The sequence below is a fragment of the Lutra lutra genome, chromosome 3 (genome assembly GCF_902655055.1).
Source record: "Lutra lutra chromosome 3, mLutLut1.2, whole genome shotgun sequence".
Taxonomy (NCBI): Eukaryota; Metazoa; Chordata; class Mammalia; order Carnivora; family Mustelidae; genus Lutra; species Lutra lutra.
Window position 1 is genome coordinate 26025269 of NC_062280.1, and position 16357 is coordinate 26041625.

At 37.1% G+C, this 16357-nt stretch overlaps 1 protein-coding gene and 1 long non-coding RNA gene across 2 annotated transcripts in view; one reads left to right on the forward strand and one right to left on the reverse strand.

The window, feature by feature from the left end:
* ATIC (5-aminoimidazole-4-carboxamide ribonucleotide formyltransferase/IMP cyclohydrolase) overlaps positions 1-16357 on the forward strand; it is a 29119-nt gene that overhangs the window by 2343 nt on the left and 10419 nt on the right. The window contains exons 3-11 of the mRNA XM_047721550.1: positions 1126-1202; positions 2359-2425; positions 6576-6664; positions 7203-7354; positions 7685-7841; positions 11863-11988; positions 12759-12866; positions 13900-13985; positions 15171-15260. Of these exons, the coding sequence (XP_047577506.1) occupies positions 1126-1202; positions 2359-2425; positions 6576-6664; positions 7203-7354; positions 7685-7841; positions 11863-11988; positions 12759-12866; positions 13900-13985; positions 15171-15260 (952 nt within the window). The remainder of the gene's footprint in view (positions 1-1125; positions 1203-2358; positions 2426-6575; positions 6665-7202; positions 7355-7684; positions 7842-11862; positions 11989-12758; positions 12867-13899; positions 13986-15170; positions 15261-16357) is intronic.
* On the reverse strand, positions 15413-15807 carry LOC125095292 (uncharacterized). The gene is made up of 2 exons (XR_007125839.1): positions 15716-15807; positions 15413-15498 (listed from the first exon to the last, which is right to left on the reverse strand). It is a non-coding gene; the product is annotated as an uncharacterized LOC125095292 (long non-coding RNA).

Consider the following 16357-nt stretch of genomic DNA (forward strand, 5'->3'; position numbering starts at 1 on the left):
ATTCTAAGAGTACATCTCCCTTCTTTGATTTAGCAATTATCTTCTGTTGGAGGAACTGGAGTTTATTTCGTGAATGCCGGGAAAGGGAATTTTGAATTGAACACCAGGCTGTCACCAGTTTTTCAGTTTATTGGAAATATATGAGCCCTTGGTCAGATATGGTCATCTGCCAATGGGTCTATATAGGAGACTCTACCCAGGAAATTCTATACCCTGTTGGAATTTGCTGGTTTAAAATATTTGTTGGTTTTGTTTTTTGTTTTGTTTTGTTTTGTTTTACTACAAAGGCCATGTATGTTGGTTGTAGAAATTGTGAAAATTGTAGAAAATTGTAAAGAAGCTAATAAATAGCTTATAATTTTGTTGAACATGTTGATGTGCTTTTTTCCAATTGCTTATAAACATATATTTATTTTTTAGCTTATACAGAAGATAATTTTGCTTCTTGATTTTGTTCACCTAACATTGTTGGCATTTTTTCATGTCATTAAAATTTGCTTGTAAATCACCTGGGCGCATGGGAATTCATGCCAGTGGTGATCTGAATCGATATTTAAGTATTGCCTTGCGTTTGACCGTTTGTCATATTTTGCGATTATTTTTTCCTGCTTAATTTTTTTTCTGTGTAAAACTTAACATTTTACATAGACAGATCTACTAATATTTTGTTTAATGCTTTGAGCACATTCCTCATGTATTGAATTTTGGTAGTTCTGTGATTTTTTTTTTTTAAATGCTCAAACCTTTGATTCATTGGGAATTTATTTTTATATGAGCGAAACCAGTATTTTAGTACTAACACCACCTTACTAAAACACAGTCTTTTATTTCCCCATTCATTTGATTTGCCATCTTTACATTTGTTTAATCGTGAAGATAAATGCTTGTTTTTATTTTACTCTGCTTCTGAAACAAAGATGTTTTTAGTGGTTTTTGTATATATTACTATAAATTACTTCTCAACTGAATGTATGGCATATGACTCAGTTTCTGAACTCTGAAGATTCAGGCTCTGGAAAATTCTCCCAAATGAGGACAGTAGATGTGATGTTCAAAGATTTGCTTTAGAATTGTGTATAATGACAATTTAGCAGAAACAGCAATATTCTGTTCATCTATTTTCAGAGATGTCTCTGAGCTGACGGGATTTCCTGAAATGTTAGGGGGGCGTGTGAAAACCTTGCATCCTGCAGTCCATGCTGGTAAGTGTTTGGTACTTTTCAATTTCAAACAATCAGTGGTCTTCAGGAATATTTTGGTTGATCACTTTGTAGAATAAATAAGGAAAAAGGCAGGTCATAAGCTCAGAAAATTATCTGTGAGTCTATATTGGTTTCATCACATTTGCTGCTAAAGTTCATAATTCATTAGAACCTGTTTAAAATCTAGTTTGCCTTATTATGTGAAGGAATCACATTGTTTTCCTTGCCTGTTTATTAGTCCTGACCTGATAATTAATTTAGAGTGATATTTTCTTCTGGAGTTAGTGAAAATATTTCAGTTGCATGTGTGAAAAGACTTTTATTACAGTGCAAACTTAGAATAAAGTATTACAGTGTAACTGACTTCTTTAAGATTTATCTATTTTAAAGAGAGCATGCACATGTGTGCTTGTGTGGGGAGAGGGGCAGAAGGAGGGAGAGAATTCCAAGCAGACTGCCCAAGGAGCATGAGCCAAATAAGGGGCTCAGTCCCAGGGCCCTGAAATCATGACCTGAGCTGAAATCACAAGTCAGACGTTCATCCGACTGAGTTACCCAGGTCCCCTTATAACGGACTTTAAAAGAATTCTTTTTCATAGTGCTTATCTGGGAGAACAAATTATATATCAGCCAAAAATGGTGAGAAACAGGTATATTGCTAATTTACCAGTTAAAGTAAAATTTGGCAGAATAAAAGGCTGTTACACTGAGGAGGATTATCAGATAAGCCATTTACTTATACTTATGAGAATACATAGATGCATGGAACTGGTAACAGTTAAGTGAAAATTCTTTCTCATTTTGTTGCTTAAAAAAAGGTGAGTTTAAAAAAAAAAAAGGTGAGTAAGGGGGAGCACCTGGCTGACTCATTGGAGTATATGGCTCTTGATCTTGGGGCTGTGAGTTTAAGCCCCACGTAGGGTATAGAGATTACTTGAAAATAAAAAATCTTTAAAAAAAAAAAAAAAAGAGGGGGGTAATAAAGAACTGATACAAGAGCTTTTAAAACGTACTGTAAAATTTTAACTCTCTATTTTTTAGTCTTCTTGATTAGGCAGTATTAGAGGCTTTAACTTGATTGGTGGGACTGTGTTGGAAAGAAGTATCTTATTCTGATGTGTATTTTGAACCTAATACTTTAACTTTGTTAAATTAGGAATCTTGGCTCGTAATATCCCAGAAGATAATGCTGACATGGCCAGACTTGATTTCAGTCTTATAAGGTAAAAATTGGAAGTTAAAATTTTAGATTTTTTTTTTTTTAATTTATTTATTTGACAGAGAGAAATCACAAGTAGGCAGAGAGGCAGGCAGAGAGAGAGAGGAGGAAGCAGGCTTCCTGCCGAGCAGAAAGCCCGATGTGGGGCTCGAACCCAGGACTTGGGATCATGACCTGAGCCGAAGGCAGCGGCTTAACCCACTGAGCCACCCAGGCGCCCCGGAAGTTAAAATTTTAATACCTTAAGGATCAGACAGTAAGTATGCTAGACCTGGTGCCCTCCCTTTTAAGACCAAGATTAACATTAGGTTTAGTTTCCTATTCACTCACTATAAACATTTATTGAATACTCTCTCTATGACATTGTACATACATAAGCATTTTTTTTAAGATTTTATTTATTTGACAGAGGGAGAGAGATCACAAGTAGGCAGAGCAGCAGGCAGAGAGAGGGGGGGAAGCAGGATCCCCACTGAGCACGGAGCCTGATGTGGCTCAATCCCAGGACCCTGAGATCATGACCTGAGTCAAAGGCAGAGGCTTAACCCACTGAGCCACCCAGGTGCCCCAGAAAAGAACCTTTTTTTAAGGAAGCTATGACATAAATGTTGGTACATATTAACAATGTAGTTATTTGCATAAAAATACACACTATTTCTTTTTAGTGTATATAACTTCATTGATATAACACATATATAATTTTCCAAATTAAAATCTATAATTCAGTAGTATTAGTATATTTAGAATTGTGCAGCTATCACCACAGTTAATATTAGAACATATTCATCACCCCCCTCCCCCAAAAAATCCCATACGCATTAGCATTCATTCTTCATTTCCCCTAAAACCTCCAACCCTGTGCAACCATAGTCTTTTCTGTCTCTCTGGATTTATCTATACACAGCATTTCATACCAATGGAATCATATAATGTGTGGTCCTTTGTGACTGACTCCTTCACTTGTTTTCAAGGTTCATCCATGTTCTAATATGTTTCAGCACTTTTTTATTATAATTATTATTACTGAAAACCCATTGTATGGCTATACCCCATTTTATTTATCAGTTCATCAACTGATGGGCATTTGCATTGTTTCCACATTTTGGATATTAGAAACAATGTAACCATGATCATTCATGTAACAAGTTTTTGTGCAGGCATATATTTTCATTCTTCTTGGTTATATACCTAGGAGTGGAATTCCCTGGTCATCTGATAAGTATGTTTAACCTTTCCAGCAGCTGCCAGATTATTTTCCAGTGTGCTGCATCATTTTACATTGCCTGCAGTAGTATAGGAAGTTTTTCCGCATCCCCACCAACATCTTTTACCCATGATGGCTGGCACGTCGTTGTGGTTATTACCGGCTTTCCTAGTGACTAAGCGTCTTGTCATAGTTCATTGGCCATTTTTGTACCTGTTGAGAAATGTGCATTTTAATCCTTTGCCCATTTTTTTATTTCTCATTTTATTATTGAACTGTAAGGGTTCATTTTTTCCCATTCTATGGCTTATCTTTGTTTATGGTGCCCTTTAACTATCATAAAACCTTTACATTTTGGCAATGTCCATTTTATCTATTTTTCTTTTGTTGCCTATGTTTTTGGTGTATCTAAGAAGCAATGGCATAATCCAGGATAGTGAAGATGTAAGAGTTTTTTAGTTGTAGTTTTTATGTTTTTAGGTCTTTGATTTTTTCACTTTATTATTTTTTTTTTTAAGATTTTATTTTTATTTATTTGACAGAGAGAGAAATCACAAGTAGGCAGAAAGGCAGGCAGAGAGCGGGGGTAGAGCAGGCTCCCCACTGAATAGAGAATCAGATGCGGGGCTCGATCCCAGGACCCTGAGATCATGACCTGAGCTGAAAGCAAAGGCTTAACCCACTGAGCCACCCAGGCGCCCCTGATTTTTTTTTTAAAGTTACTTTTTATATATAAGTTAGGGGGTCCATCTTCATTCTTCTGAATGTGACTGTCCACTTGCCCCAGCATCATTTGTTGAAAAACTTCTTTCCCCCATTGAATGGTCTTGGCACAGTTGAACTGTATCTGTCATGCTGGCACCATATCATTGGATCTTTGTGGCAGATACTGAAATTGATAAGTGTGAGTCCTCCAACTTCTTTTTCGAGATTGTTTTGGGTATTCAGGGTCCTTTGCATTTCAGTGTGAATTTTAGGATCAGGTTGCCCACTTCTGCAAAAAAAACCAGAGCCTTTGGCTCAGGTCATGATCTCAGGGTCCTGGGATCGAGCACCACATCGGGCTCTCTGTTCAGCAGGGAGCCTGCTTCCCCCTCCCCCTCTTCCTGCCTCTCTGCCTACTTATGATCTCTGTCAAATAAGAGTTTCCTAGAGATTGTGTTCAATCTGTGTATCAATTTCAGAGGAGGTTGCTATGCTAATATTAAGTCTTCTGGTCGTAAACAGGGATGCCTTTCCATCTGCTTAGATTTCTTTAATTTCTTTCAACAATGTTTTCTACTTTTTAGCATACAAGTCGTATGCTTTTGTTAAATTCTTAAACTTTCTTTTGTGGTTTTTGATGCTACTGTTAGTAAAATTGTTTTCTTAATTTTTCTTTGGATTATTTGTTGCTAATGTACATAAATTCACTTAATCATGTGTTCCGTAACCTTGGCTAAACTCAGTACTAATCGTTTTTTTTGTTAAATCCCTTAGGATTTTTCTATATACAAGATCATGCCGCGGGCTAATAGAGATAGCTTTATTTTTTCCTTTCCAATCTTGATGCTTTTTATTTAATTTGCTTTGTTAATTGACCTGCTAGAACCTCCAGTACAGTAGTAAGGGTAGACATCCTTGTCTTGCTCCTGAGCTTAGGGGAAAGCATTCAGTCTTTCACCTTTAAATAGAATGTTAGCTGTAGGTTTGGGGGTTTTTCTTAAATACTTTTTTTTATGTTGAGCAAGTTCTCTTCTATTAATTTTTTGAGTCTTTTTATCATGAGTGGGTGCTTTTTGTGCATCTATTGAGGTGCTCAGGTGGTTTTTGTTCTTTGTTTTATTGAAATGGGCTCTTACATTAACTGGTTTTTAGATGCTAAGCTAAGTCTCCATTCCTCGGGTAGACCATATTTGGCTGTAGTACATGTGCCTTTTTATGTTTTGTTCGTTTCCGTTTGCTAGTATTTCGTTGAGGATTTTTGTGTCAGTATTCATAAGATACTGGTTTATATTTTTATTGCGACATTTTGTTTGGTTTTGGTATCAGGGTTGTAGACATTACAAGTGTTCCTCTTCTGTTTTTTTATTCTGTTTTGTTTTAATTAGTTTTTACTAGTTGTGCTTATTTCCCTGGGAGTAAACTTGCCCACAGAGCTCCTCACATTGCAGGCCTAAGCATGGAACTCTACTAGTTGTTAATTTTATATTAGTTCTGTATTTTAAACTATTCTTTTGGACGTCCTGTTAACATCATTGTGTATGATCTCTCTGAAGACAAAACAAGCAAAGAAACAAATATTTCACCCTTAGAATGGTCTGTCATTTTTCATCATTGTATATGACCCATCAGAAATAGAATCTAAAATTGAATGTATATAAAAGTGATTATATTCTAAAATGAGGTTATCTGTAGCCTTATATTTTGCACTTCTTTTAAAATTTTTAAATACGGTTTTTTGATGGCTGAATTATATAATGGGTAGCTAAGTTTACCCAGGCAGTAACGTTGCAGTATGATTTGGAGGAAGTAATGTTTTGAGAGAACTTGTTGACCAAAGCCACTTTTATTGACTATGTTATGCAACAGTGGGAGCTCCTGACATTTCAGTATTTTTTTTTTTTAAGATTTTATTTATTTATTTATTTGACAGACAGAGATCACAAGTAGGCTGAGAGGCAGGCAGAGAGAGAGGAGGAAGCAGGCTCCCCGCTGAGCAGAGAGCCTGATGCAGGGCTCGATCCCAGGACCCTGGGATCATGACCTGAGCTAAAGACAGAGGCTTTAACCCACTGAGCCACCCAGGTGCCCTGTTTCAGTATATTTTTTAGAATTCTAAAATGCTAGGATTATAGTTTATATTTTAGATCTTTAGACTCTTCGATCACGTTAAAGCTAGTGACTAACTTATATGTAAACCCCATAAAGTTTGCATTTCTAACAACAGCTGAATTCCTTTTTGGTTTAGAGTTGTCGTCTGCAATCTATATCCCTTTGTGAAGACAGTGGCTTCTCCAGATGTAACTGTTGAACAGGCTGTTGAGCAGATTGATATTGGTAAGTCAGCAAAACCATATTTGAAGACTGATATGGGAGGATTATTTACATTTTATTTAATTTATTTATTTTTCGAATATTTACATTTTTTATTAAAAATTTTATGTATTTGAGAGAGAAAGAGAGAGCAAGCGCAAGCAGCAGGGAGGAGCATGAGGAGAGGGACAAGCAGACCCTACCCTGAGCCTAGAGCCTGACATGGGACTTGATCTCACAACCCTGAGATTCACAAACTGAGCACCCACTCACCCCAAACTATTTATATTTTATAATAGATTTATATTTTAAATAGATTTTGTTTTGATGTTCACCAAGAATCAGAACATTGAGGGAGCAGGAAATCATTACTGCTCCCAGATTGTGTTCTGGGGTAATTATAATTCGTCTATATTTTCTAATCCATTTCTTTGTGTAGAGGTTCATCTGGGGTATGTTTTCTACATTTTTTGAGTCAAAAATTAGAAGTATGTTTACATTGACTTTATTTGAAGGAGGTTACGCTCATATGGAAATACAAATTGTCTTTTGTTCTCACAAGGCGGAGTAACCCTATTGAGAGCAGCAGCCAAAAACCATGCTCGGGTGACAGTAATATGTGAACCCGAGGACTATGCAGCTGTGTCCACAGAGATGCAGAGCTCCAACAGCAAAGACACCTCCTTGGAGACCAGACGTCAGTTAGCCTTGAAGGTAGGGATGCACTTTTATCCAGTGCAGTGTGTGCCAAACCAAGTGGTATTCAGTTTTCAGTAGGTCTCCGTGGAGCTGCTATCCTTTTCCTATAAATGAAGAAACCCAGGTATTAACAGAGGTAACGTCAAAAAGATTGAAAGAGCCTTGGAGAAAAAGATTGGAAGAGCATCGGAGAGAATGATTCATTGTGTTTTTAGTGTTATTGAGTGTCTTTCCTGCACAGTCATGTGTGGGCAAGGACTGTAGTTTGTTGTGTGCTACCTAAAACCCTCTCGTTCCCCTTTGGTAAGTGCTGCTGGTGTTCCACAAAACTTACACTTTTTGTAGGCCTTCACTCATACGGCACAATATGATGAAGCAATTTCAGATTACTTCAGGAGACAGTATAGTAAAGGAATATCTCAGATGCCTTTGAGGTATGGAATGAACCCTCATCAAACTCCTGCCCAGTTATACACGCTGAAGCCCAAGCTTCCCATCACAGGTAAAGGCTGTGTGTTATGTGGCATAGTTTGCTATGTCGGGGGGTGGCGGGGGTGGGTAATGCGTTTCTCTCTCTTTATTGTATCTGATGTGTTTCACGTTGAGAAGATAAAATAAATTACATAATGCCTTTTTAGCCATCTGCAGTATGAGGTGCCAGGTAGACTTGTGAGTGGAAACTTGAGATAATTAGGGGTTCTGGAGAGAGGTCAGGGTGGAGATGGAGTTTGGAATGTCTTTGGCATATGGATGATTTTAGAGATGTAGAACAGGGAGGGTAGATTTCACAGACTGAGGTTAAGCAGTGGAGGAACCAGCAGAGGAAAACAAGGCCAGAAAACAGAAAACCTACAGGGTTTCAAATGGTTTGGAATGCTACTGAGAACAGAAAAGTGACTCTTTGATCTGGGAAAAATTGCAAGAACAATTACCTTGGAATGATGGACCTGGAAGCCCCACTGAAGTGGGCCAAATTAGGAAAGTGAGGTTAGGAAATAACAAAAATAAAGGTAATTCTTTGAACAGAAAAGTTAATTAGGACTTCCATGGGTCTATAGAATTAAAAGAGAGTTTTCAGTTTTTTGTTCTTTTTTACTCTTGACGGGGGGGAATGGGTGCACAGGGCAGGGAGAGAGTTGTGGGTACGAAGGCCTTGAAGGCCCAAGCATTTGTAGGAGGGCTGGCTTTGGGTGACAGCAGGGACAGCTTCTTCATGTACTATGAAGGCAAAAACAGAGCACACTGGTTGGTACATTTGGTGGTGGGAAAATGTAGGTATTTCTGTCTCTTTCCTCCTTGTTAGCAACTGAGGGAGAGGAAGAGCAGGGAGCAATGTCAGAGATTTGAAGAGAATCTGAAATACTCCTTCCCCTTCTCATTCATTGGATCAAGTTCTATTATTTCTCTATTTCAGATACATTTTGAATCTTTTCTAACACTGTGGAAGTCCACACAGTGACCCCCAACATCTCCCAGACTACAGTAGTCTAACTGCTCTCTGCTTTACTGTCTTTTCTATTCACAGCAGAGGAATCATAAACATGTAAATCAGATGATGGTACGCCATGAGACCATTCTTTGGCTTTCCCTCCCACTTAGATGCCTCTTCATGCCCTGCAGACACTGTTATCTGACTGTTCTTCTTCCTTGATAACCGTCCCCTATCCGCTGCACCCCAGGGCCTGTTTTCCTTTTGGTCAGCAGGCCCAGTGTCTGTGGCCTTTGCTGTGGTCTTCAAGGTCTCACTCGCTTGTCATTCAGATCTCAGCTTTAAGTCACCTCCCAGGAGAAGCTTTCTGTGATCACCCAGACTGAAGTAGCTGCCCATCACACTTTTATCACAACACTATTTTGCTGCATTTATTTATGTTTTAGTCCTCTCCCATTTGATTATCTTCCCCTGAGAGCAGAAGCCTTGTCAGTCTTTGTTCATTGCTTCTTGTTTGTTCATTGCTGCATTCTCAGTACTTAGAATATTGCTTGGCGTGTTCCCTAAGTATTTATTGAAGGAGTAGTCAGACATTTTGCATGAATTTTTACTTTTAGAATTTCTTAAAACAGGAAGTTCTGCTATTTTATCTGCTGTTATTTCCTGCTTATACTGTTTCCCATTTAAATTCTGAGGCAAGAAATACTTCCATGTACTTTCATTTCCCATGTTTCTCATTTTCAAAGCTCTTTCATTGGTGTTGGTCAAAGGAACTGTTTTTTTAGGTACTTTTATTTTTTTTAAGACTGACTTACAAGTCTTTTTTTAAGACTTACTTTGTAAGACTTACTTATAAAGACTCCCTGCACGAGCTGGGGAGAGGGGCAGAGAGAGAGAAAGAAGCAGACTCCCCACTGAATGCAGAGCCCAACGCAGGGCTCAATCCATGACCCTGAGATCATGACCTGAGCTGAAACCATGAGTTAGGCATATATACATCCAATGGAATATTACTCAGCCATAAAAAAGAACAAAATCTTGGCCATTTACAATGACATGGTTGGAACTAGAGGGTATTATGCTAAATGAAATAAGTCCAAGAAAGACAGATACCGTATGTTTTACTCATGGAAATTAAGAAACAAAACAGATGAACATAAGGGAAGAGAAGGAAAAATAAAATAAGACAAAAACAGAGAGGCAAACCATAAGACTCTTAAATATAGGAAACTGAGGATTGCTGGAAGGGAGGTGGGTGGGAGAATGGGGTAACTGGGTGATGAGCATTAAGGGGGGCACTTGAAGTAATGAGTACTGAGTATTCTATGTGGCTGATGAATCACTAAATTCTATTTCTGAAACTAATATAGTACATGTTAATATACTATTTGTATATAAAATAATAATATAGTGTATGTTAATTAAGTTGAATATAAGTAAAATTTTTTTTTTTAAGATTTTATTTATTTATTTGCCAGAGAGAGAGAGAGAGAGAACAGGCAGGCAGAGTGGCAGCAGAAGCAGAGGGAGAAGCAGGCTCCCTGCCGAGCAAGGAGCCTGATGTGGGACTCGATCCCAGGACGCTGGGATCATGACCTGAGCCGAAGGCAGCGGCTTAACCAACTGAGCCACCCAGGCGTCCCATAAGTAAAAAATTTTTAAAAAGAGTTGGATGCTTAACCATCCAGGCATCCCCTTGTTTTTTATAATAGACTTTATAAATTAGTTTTAGATTTACAGAAAAATACCTCACAAAGTACAGAGAGTTCCCAGACATTCCCTCCCTCTGGTTGTACATGGATATACCCTAGTTAGTTTATCCATTCACTTCTTTTTTTTTTTTCTTTAAATTTATTTATTTGACAGAGATCACAAGAAGCAGAGAGGCAGGTGGGAGGGTAGGGGGTGCAGGCTCCCTACTGAGCACAGAGCCTGATGGCAGGGCTCAATCCCAGGACCCTGAGATCATGACCTGAGCCGAAAGCAGAGGCTTTAACCCACTGAGCCACCCAGGCGCCCCTATCCATTCATTTCTTGAAAGACATCAGAAATAGAAATACAGTTTTTGACAGTTATGAATAAAGCTGCCATAAACATTCAAGTACAAGTTTTTCTGTGGGTATGTTTTTAACTCTTATGTAAGTACTTAATATTTTCTTATTGTTTACTATTAATTGCCTATTTTGTTTCTTCTATGTCTCTCCTGTAAGCTCTGTGTGGGAGGGGCTAGTTTATTTGTTGGTAATATCTCCAGTACCTAAAACAGTGCCCAACTTTGTGGTAGGCACTCAGTAAGTGTTTGTCGAAGTTTATTTTTAAAAGTATGCGCTATTCAAGATAACACAAAGGAAATGCAGTTATAAATTTGTTTTTAATTAATGGGCCCCATTTTTTTGTATGTATGGAGTTTATAATTTATTCACAAGAGATAATAGCTACTAAAAAATCCTGCCATTGTTAAGAAAATAGGCAATAAGAAAGCTGGAGGTTGTGATCTTTTTAAGTGCATTTCAACTTTAGGCAGAGCCTACTGAGTCTGGTATAAAGAAGGAAAAATCGACTCATTTTTTTCCCCTTATTTTCTTCTACCCACAGCTCTTGCAGTAGTTTGTAATAATATCCTTATATTGACAAGGTTTATAACTTAGATTTTGTATTGTCTGTAATTGCTACGATTGTGTTATCTTAGTTCTGTAGTGAAGTGGATCCCTGATGATCACTGGTCTTGTTATTCTTTCCCCCATTCCTGAGTTCTCTATTGGTTTATTTCTAGATTGGCTGGAGTTGGTTTCGTCAGTAGCGCGTGTGTGTGTGTGTGTGTGTGTGTGTGTGTGTGAGAGAGAGAGAGAGGGTGTGTGTGTGTGTGTGTTTTGTTTTTTGTTTTTTTTCTTTTTTGGTAAGGCAGGCTTAGGCTCTGTGTTTTATTCTTTTTTTTCATCAAGTTATTTATGTTTGTGTACACGTATTTGTCTCTTAATTACACTTTTCTGAAAACATACTTGTGCTACCTTGGCATGTTTTTTCCAGAAATGTACATATATCTGATTGTGTTGATCCTTCTTGATGATGTGTTATATAATGTTTCTATATGTAGTTCTAAATGGAGCCCCTGGATTTATAAACTTGTGTGATGCTTTGAATGCCTGGCAGCTGGTGAAGGAACTCAAAGAAGCTTTAGGCATTCCAGCAGCTGCCTCTTTCAAACATGTCAGCCCAGCAGGTAAAGCACTACTCTCTGGAATGCTCTGGATCCGTTTAAAATGCCTTCTTTTTGACTTTAGAAAGAATTGACATGTTCTAATGTGAATGTAGACATTCTCTAAAGTCTCAAACCACTTTTGTGGACAGTTTTAATGTAGTAATATGATAAAATCTGATAGTAACGTGTTATTTACATATATGTAACTGTATAATATTACTATGAGATAGAATCCGGAAATCACTTTTTTGCAGTGGAAATGTATAAAAAATAAAGTAAAATGGCTTAATTCAGTATGACTAAATATTTTTCCACATGGTTGAAAATGGAACTGAGTAGACATAAGGATGTTGTTGTGACGCCTTATCTGTAACTTCTTATAGCCATTTTATGAAATACATTTTGCTTCTGTGTCTAAGTCAACTCTGTTACATAGTTCTTTGATGTTTATTTGATATTAAATTGATATAAACGGAAGAAATAAATGGTATGTGATATCAAGCAAGGTAGAGAGAGAGTCCTTAGTGAAGTAAACTAGCTTTGTATATATGCATGGTGCTGGCGGACTCAGACAGTAGTTGTTTCTGGAAGCCAGAAAGAAAAGATTCTCCCTTCCCCTGAAACTGTTATTTTTGATGTTTAATTATCTGGCCAGATGTTTGTTTAATGTGGCACAGGCACAAGAAATTATGCTGCATAGACTAGATGTTAAGAAAAGTGTTGTCTTGATTTAGGAGAGGATAAGTAGTAACTTGAGACTTGGAGGTTTATTTTATGGTTTTCTATACCAGGTGCTGCTGTTGGAATTCCACTCGGTGAAGACGAGGCCAAAGTCTGCATGGTCTATGATCTGTATAAAACCCTTACACCCATATCAACTGCATATGCAAGAGCAAGAGGTCAGAAGAGTAATAGGGTTCTTGTTTGTTCTTAAAAGAGAAAAAAGAATATTTTATCCTAAGTAGAATAAAGTAGTATATCCTTTGTTTCAGATTTCACATTATTTTTAATTTGTTTTTTGTTAATACTTAGGAAATGACTATATGAGTGCTTTGGAATAAATTTGTTTATAAAAGTGTATGTTCATATTTTCATGTAATAAATGGAAACAATTAGAATTTGGTGCATCTGATTTCACATTAGGTTATTGAAAGCATTTGTATTGTTTAGTATATGACTAAAATTATGTGTTTGTTTTTTTTTTTAAGATTTTATTTATTAGACAGAGAGATCACAAGTAGGCAGAGAGGCAGGCGGGTGGGGGAAGCAGGCTCCCCGCTGAGCAGAGAGCCCCAATGAAGGGCGCGATCCCAGGACCCTGAGACCATGACCCGAACCGAAGGCAGAGGCTTAACCCCCTGAGCCACCTAGGCGCCCCATGTGGTTATTTTTAGCTACAGTGAATGTGGTTAGAGTTATATTTTATATATGTCAGGAATATCTAATTCATAAGGTTAATAACCTGTGAATATTATTGTAACATTTTCAGAAGATCATCAAGAAACTTGATAGCACCATTGACCTTCCACAGTAGGGGTTAGCATACTATGGCACATGTGCTAAATAAATCCAGCCTGCCACCTGTTTTTGTAAATACAGTTTGATTGGAATAGGGCCGTGTCCCTTTGTTGATGTGGCTGATTTCTACAACTGCAGAGCTGAGTAGGTATAACAGACCAGGTGCCTGCAAAACTTAAAATATAGTTGCTATCAGGCTCTTCCAGAAGTTTGCCTAGAGGGTAAAATTAAAGAATACTTCATTGTGATTATTTCAGTTAAATGACTTACTAATCTGTTATTTAGATCTTACATAATACAGTAAAGTTCTGTTTAGAGAAATGGATTTTCTATGATCACATTGGGGTTTTTTTAAACATCTTTTTCTGTGCAGAGAGATTTGTAACACATACCTCATTTTGATTTTATTTATAGGGGCTGATAGGATGTCTTCATTTGGTGACTTTGTTGCATTATCTGATGTTTGTGATGTTCCTACTGCCAAAATTATCTCCAGAGAGGTTAGTGGACATTGCCAAGTATTGATCCATCCATAACTGAGTAAAGCTCTATTTATTCCTAGTATTCATTCATTGAAAGCATAACATAATACTTATACCATTTATAAATTAAATTTATTGCTTAACATATTTATAATTTATGTAGAACATGAATCCTTGACTGAATTTTAATTCTGAGGTTTAGTAAATGTTTCAAATGGATATTTTGCAATTATGTTTTAATTTATATATTTAGGGTTTTTTTAATTTTCTAGTAGTCATTATCTTAATGCCAAAATTATTATTTCTAAATTATTTATTTCTAAATAATTTCAAAATTACTATTCTAAGATGCTATCTTAGATATGTAATAATAAACCTTACCGTAAACCTTCGTAGGTCTGTTATAGAAAAGTTGTGTAGGGGAAGATAATAAACTACCCTGAAAAACTAACCCCATCAGTTCAATACCAAACAAGCATTCCAGAAGGGTGGGATTTTGGGGCGAGGAGGCAAGAAGACAAAAGAAGGTAGCTTAGATTAGCTTGGAGCGAAACAAATAGGTAAAACTGAAGGCTACAAGGCCTTGATAATTTAGTTGCTTTAGAGATTCTTCCCATGACCTCTACCATCTCCACCTACAGTGGAGACCTGCTGCATTTTATGATGTAGCACAAGGCTTGTAGTATGAACTATGACTTGTCTATCTTTCAGAGATGTTAAATCTGATCCCTTTGATTTGCTGCTGAGGTACTTGCCTTGCCTAAGGTTATTAGCGGAGATGTAATCTGATCCCCATGTCTTGCTCTTGTGGACCTAGCTTTGCCTAAGGTCATTTTGCCTGGTACTGGCAGAGTGGGGACTACTAGAACATGCTTTTTCTGGTGCAAAACACTACTCCATGAGCAGAATAGTGAGAAATAATTTTTCTTCCTAAGGTACATGTATTAGAGTGAATTGTTTATATATTCTTAGTTAAAACTGAAACAACCAGAAACCATGAAAGGATAGCAAGTGAGATAAGGTTAACTGTACAAAGCTGTATTCTAACAGAGGCTTATCTTTTCTGAGTGTAGGTTTTAACATATCTGTTGGATGTAGAAACGGGAAAATACTGCTGCATTAAGACAGACAATTGTGCTTGGATTAGTTAAGAAGTGTTCCCTAATTTTTGAAAGTAGAAATTAATGTTGAATATATTTATAGGTATCTGATGGTATTGTTGCCCCAGGATATGAAGATGAAGCTTTGAAAATACTTTCTAAAAAAAAAAATGGAAACTACTGTGTTCTTCAGGTTAGTTTAATTCATGTTTAAAACAGTGATTTGCTCTTCTGTTTTGTGTTGCTTTTTCCCCATTTTTAACCTTTCTTTTATGATGACAACCTTTTAATTTATCCTTTTTTACTGTGGTTTCTTTAATTCTAAATCCTACAGTTTTCTTTTTCCTTGCTGTTAATTTTTAGGTTGTAGGTGAGGAGAGCTTCCTTACTCTTGGTTTCAAATTTTAAATTTTTAAGAAAATAGTTAATACCTGGGGCGCCTGGGTGGCTCAGTGGGTTGGGGCCTCTGCCTTCGGCTCAGGTCATGATCCCAGGGTCCTGGGATCGAGCCCCGCATCGGGCTCTCTGCTCAGCAGAGAGTCTGCTTCCTCCTATCTCTCTCTGCCTGCTTCTCTGCCTACTTGTGATCTCTGTCAAATAAATAAATAAAATCTTTAAAAAAAAAAAAAAAAAGAAAATAGTTAATACCTATACGTGGTTTTCTGTTCAAAAGGTATTAATGTTATTTGATGAAAAGTTTCCCCATCCTTCCCTTCTGCTACTGTTATGTCTTTAAAAGTAACTAATATTTTTAATTTCTTGCTCATCCTTCCTGAAATATTTGATACTTTACAGCAAGTATTTGTATTTCTTTTTCCTTTTTTTTATTTTTTTTTCCCCTAATACAAATGCATATAGTTTCACCGTCTTGGAAGTTTGCCCCATGTCTGTGTAGCTTGTGTAGGCAGTCACCAGTCTTTTAGCTACTGCACACGCCCTGCAGTGAATTAGAACCGGGTCGCAATCAGTGGGTATTGGTAGTTTTGATAGGTCCTGTTCTCTTTCAGGGCGTTCCGACAAATTTTACGTCTTAATGGGAATGTTAAGGATGCTGATTTCCTAATAACTTTACCATCATCGTGTCCTTTAACTTTCTCATCTTAACAATAGATAGATAAAATGACATCTTATTGCAGCTTAATTTCCCATTATGTGTGGGGTGAACATCTTTTCATATTTAAGAGTATTTTTAATTCCTTTTTATGAAATATCTGACCATATTCTTTGCCTGTTTTTCTGATTAATGGTTGAGATTTTTCCTCACTAATTTTGACCAGCTCTTTTCTATTA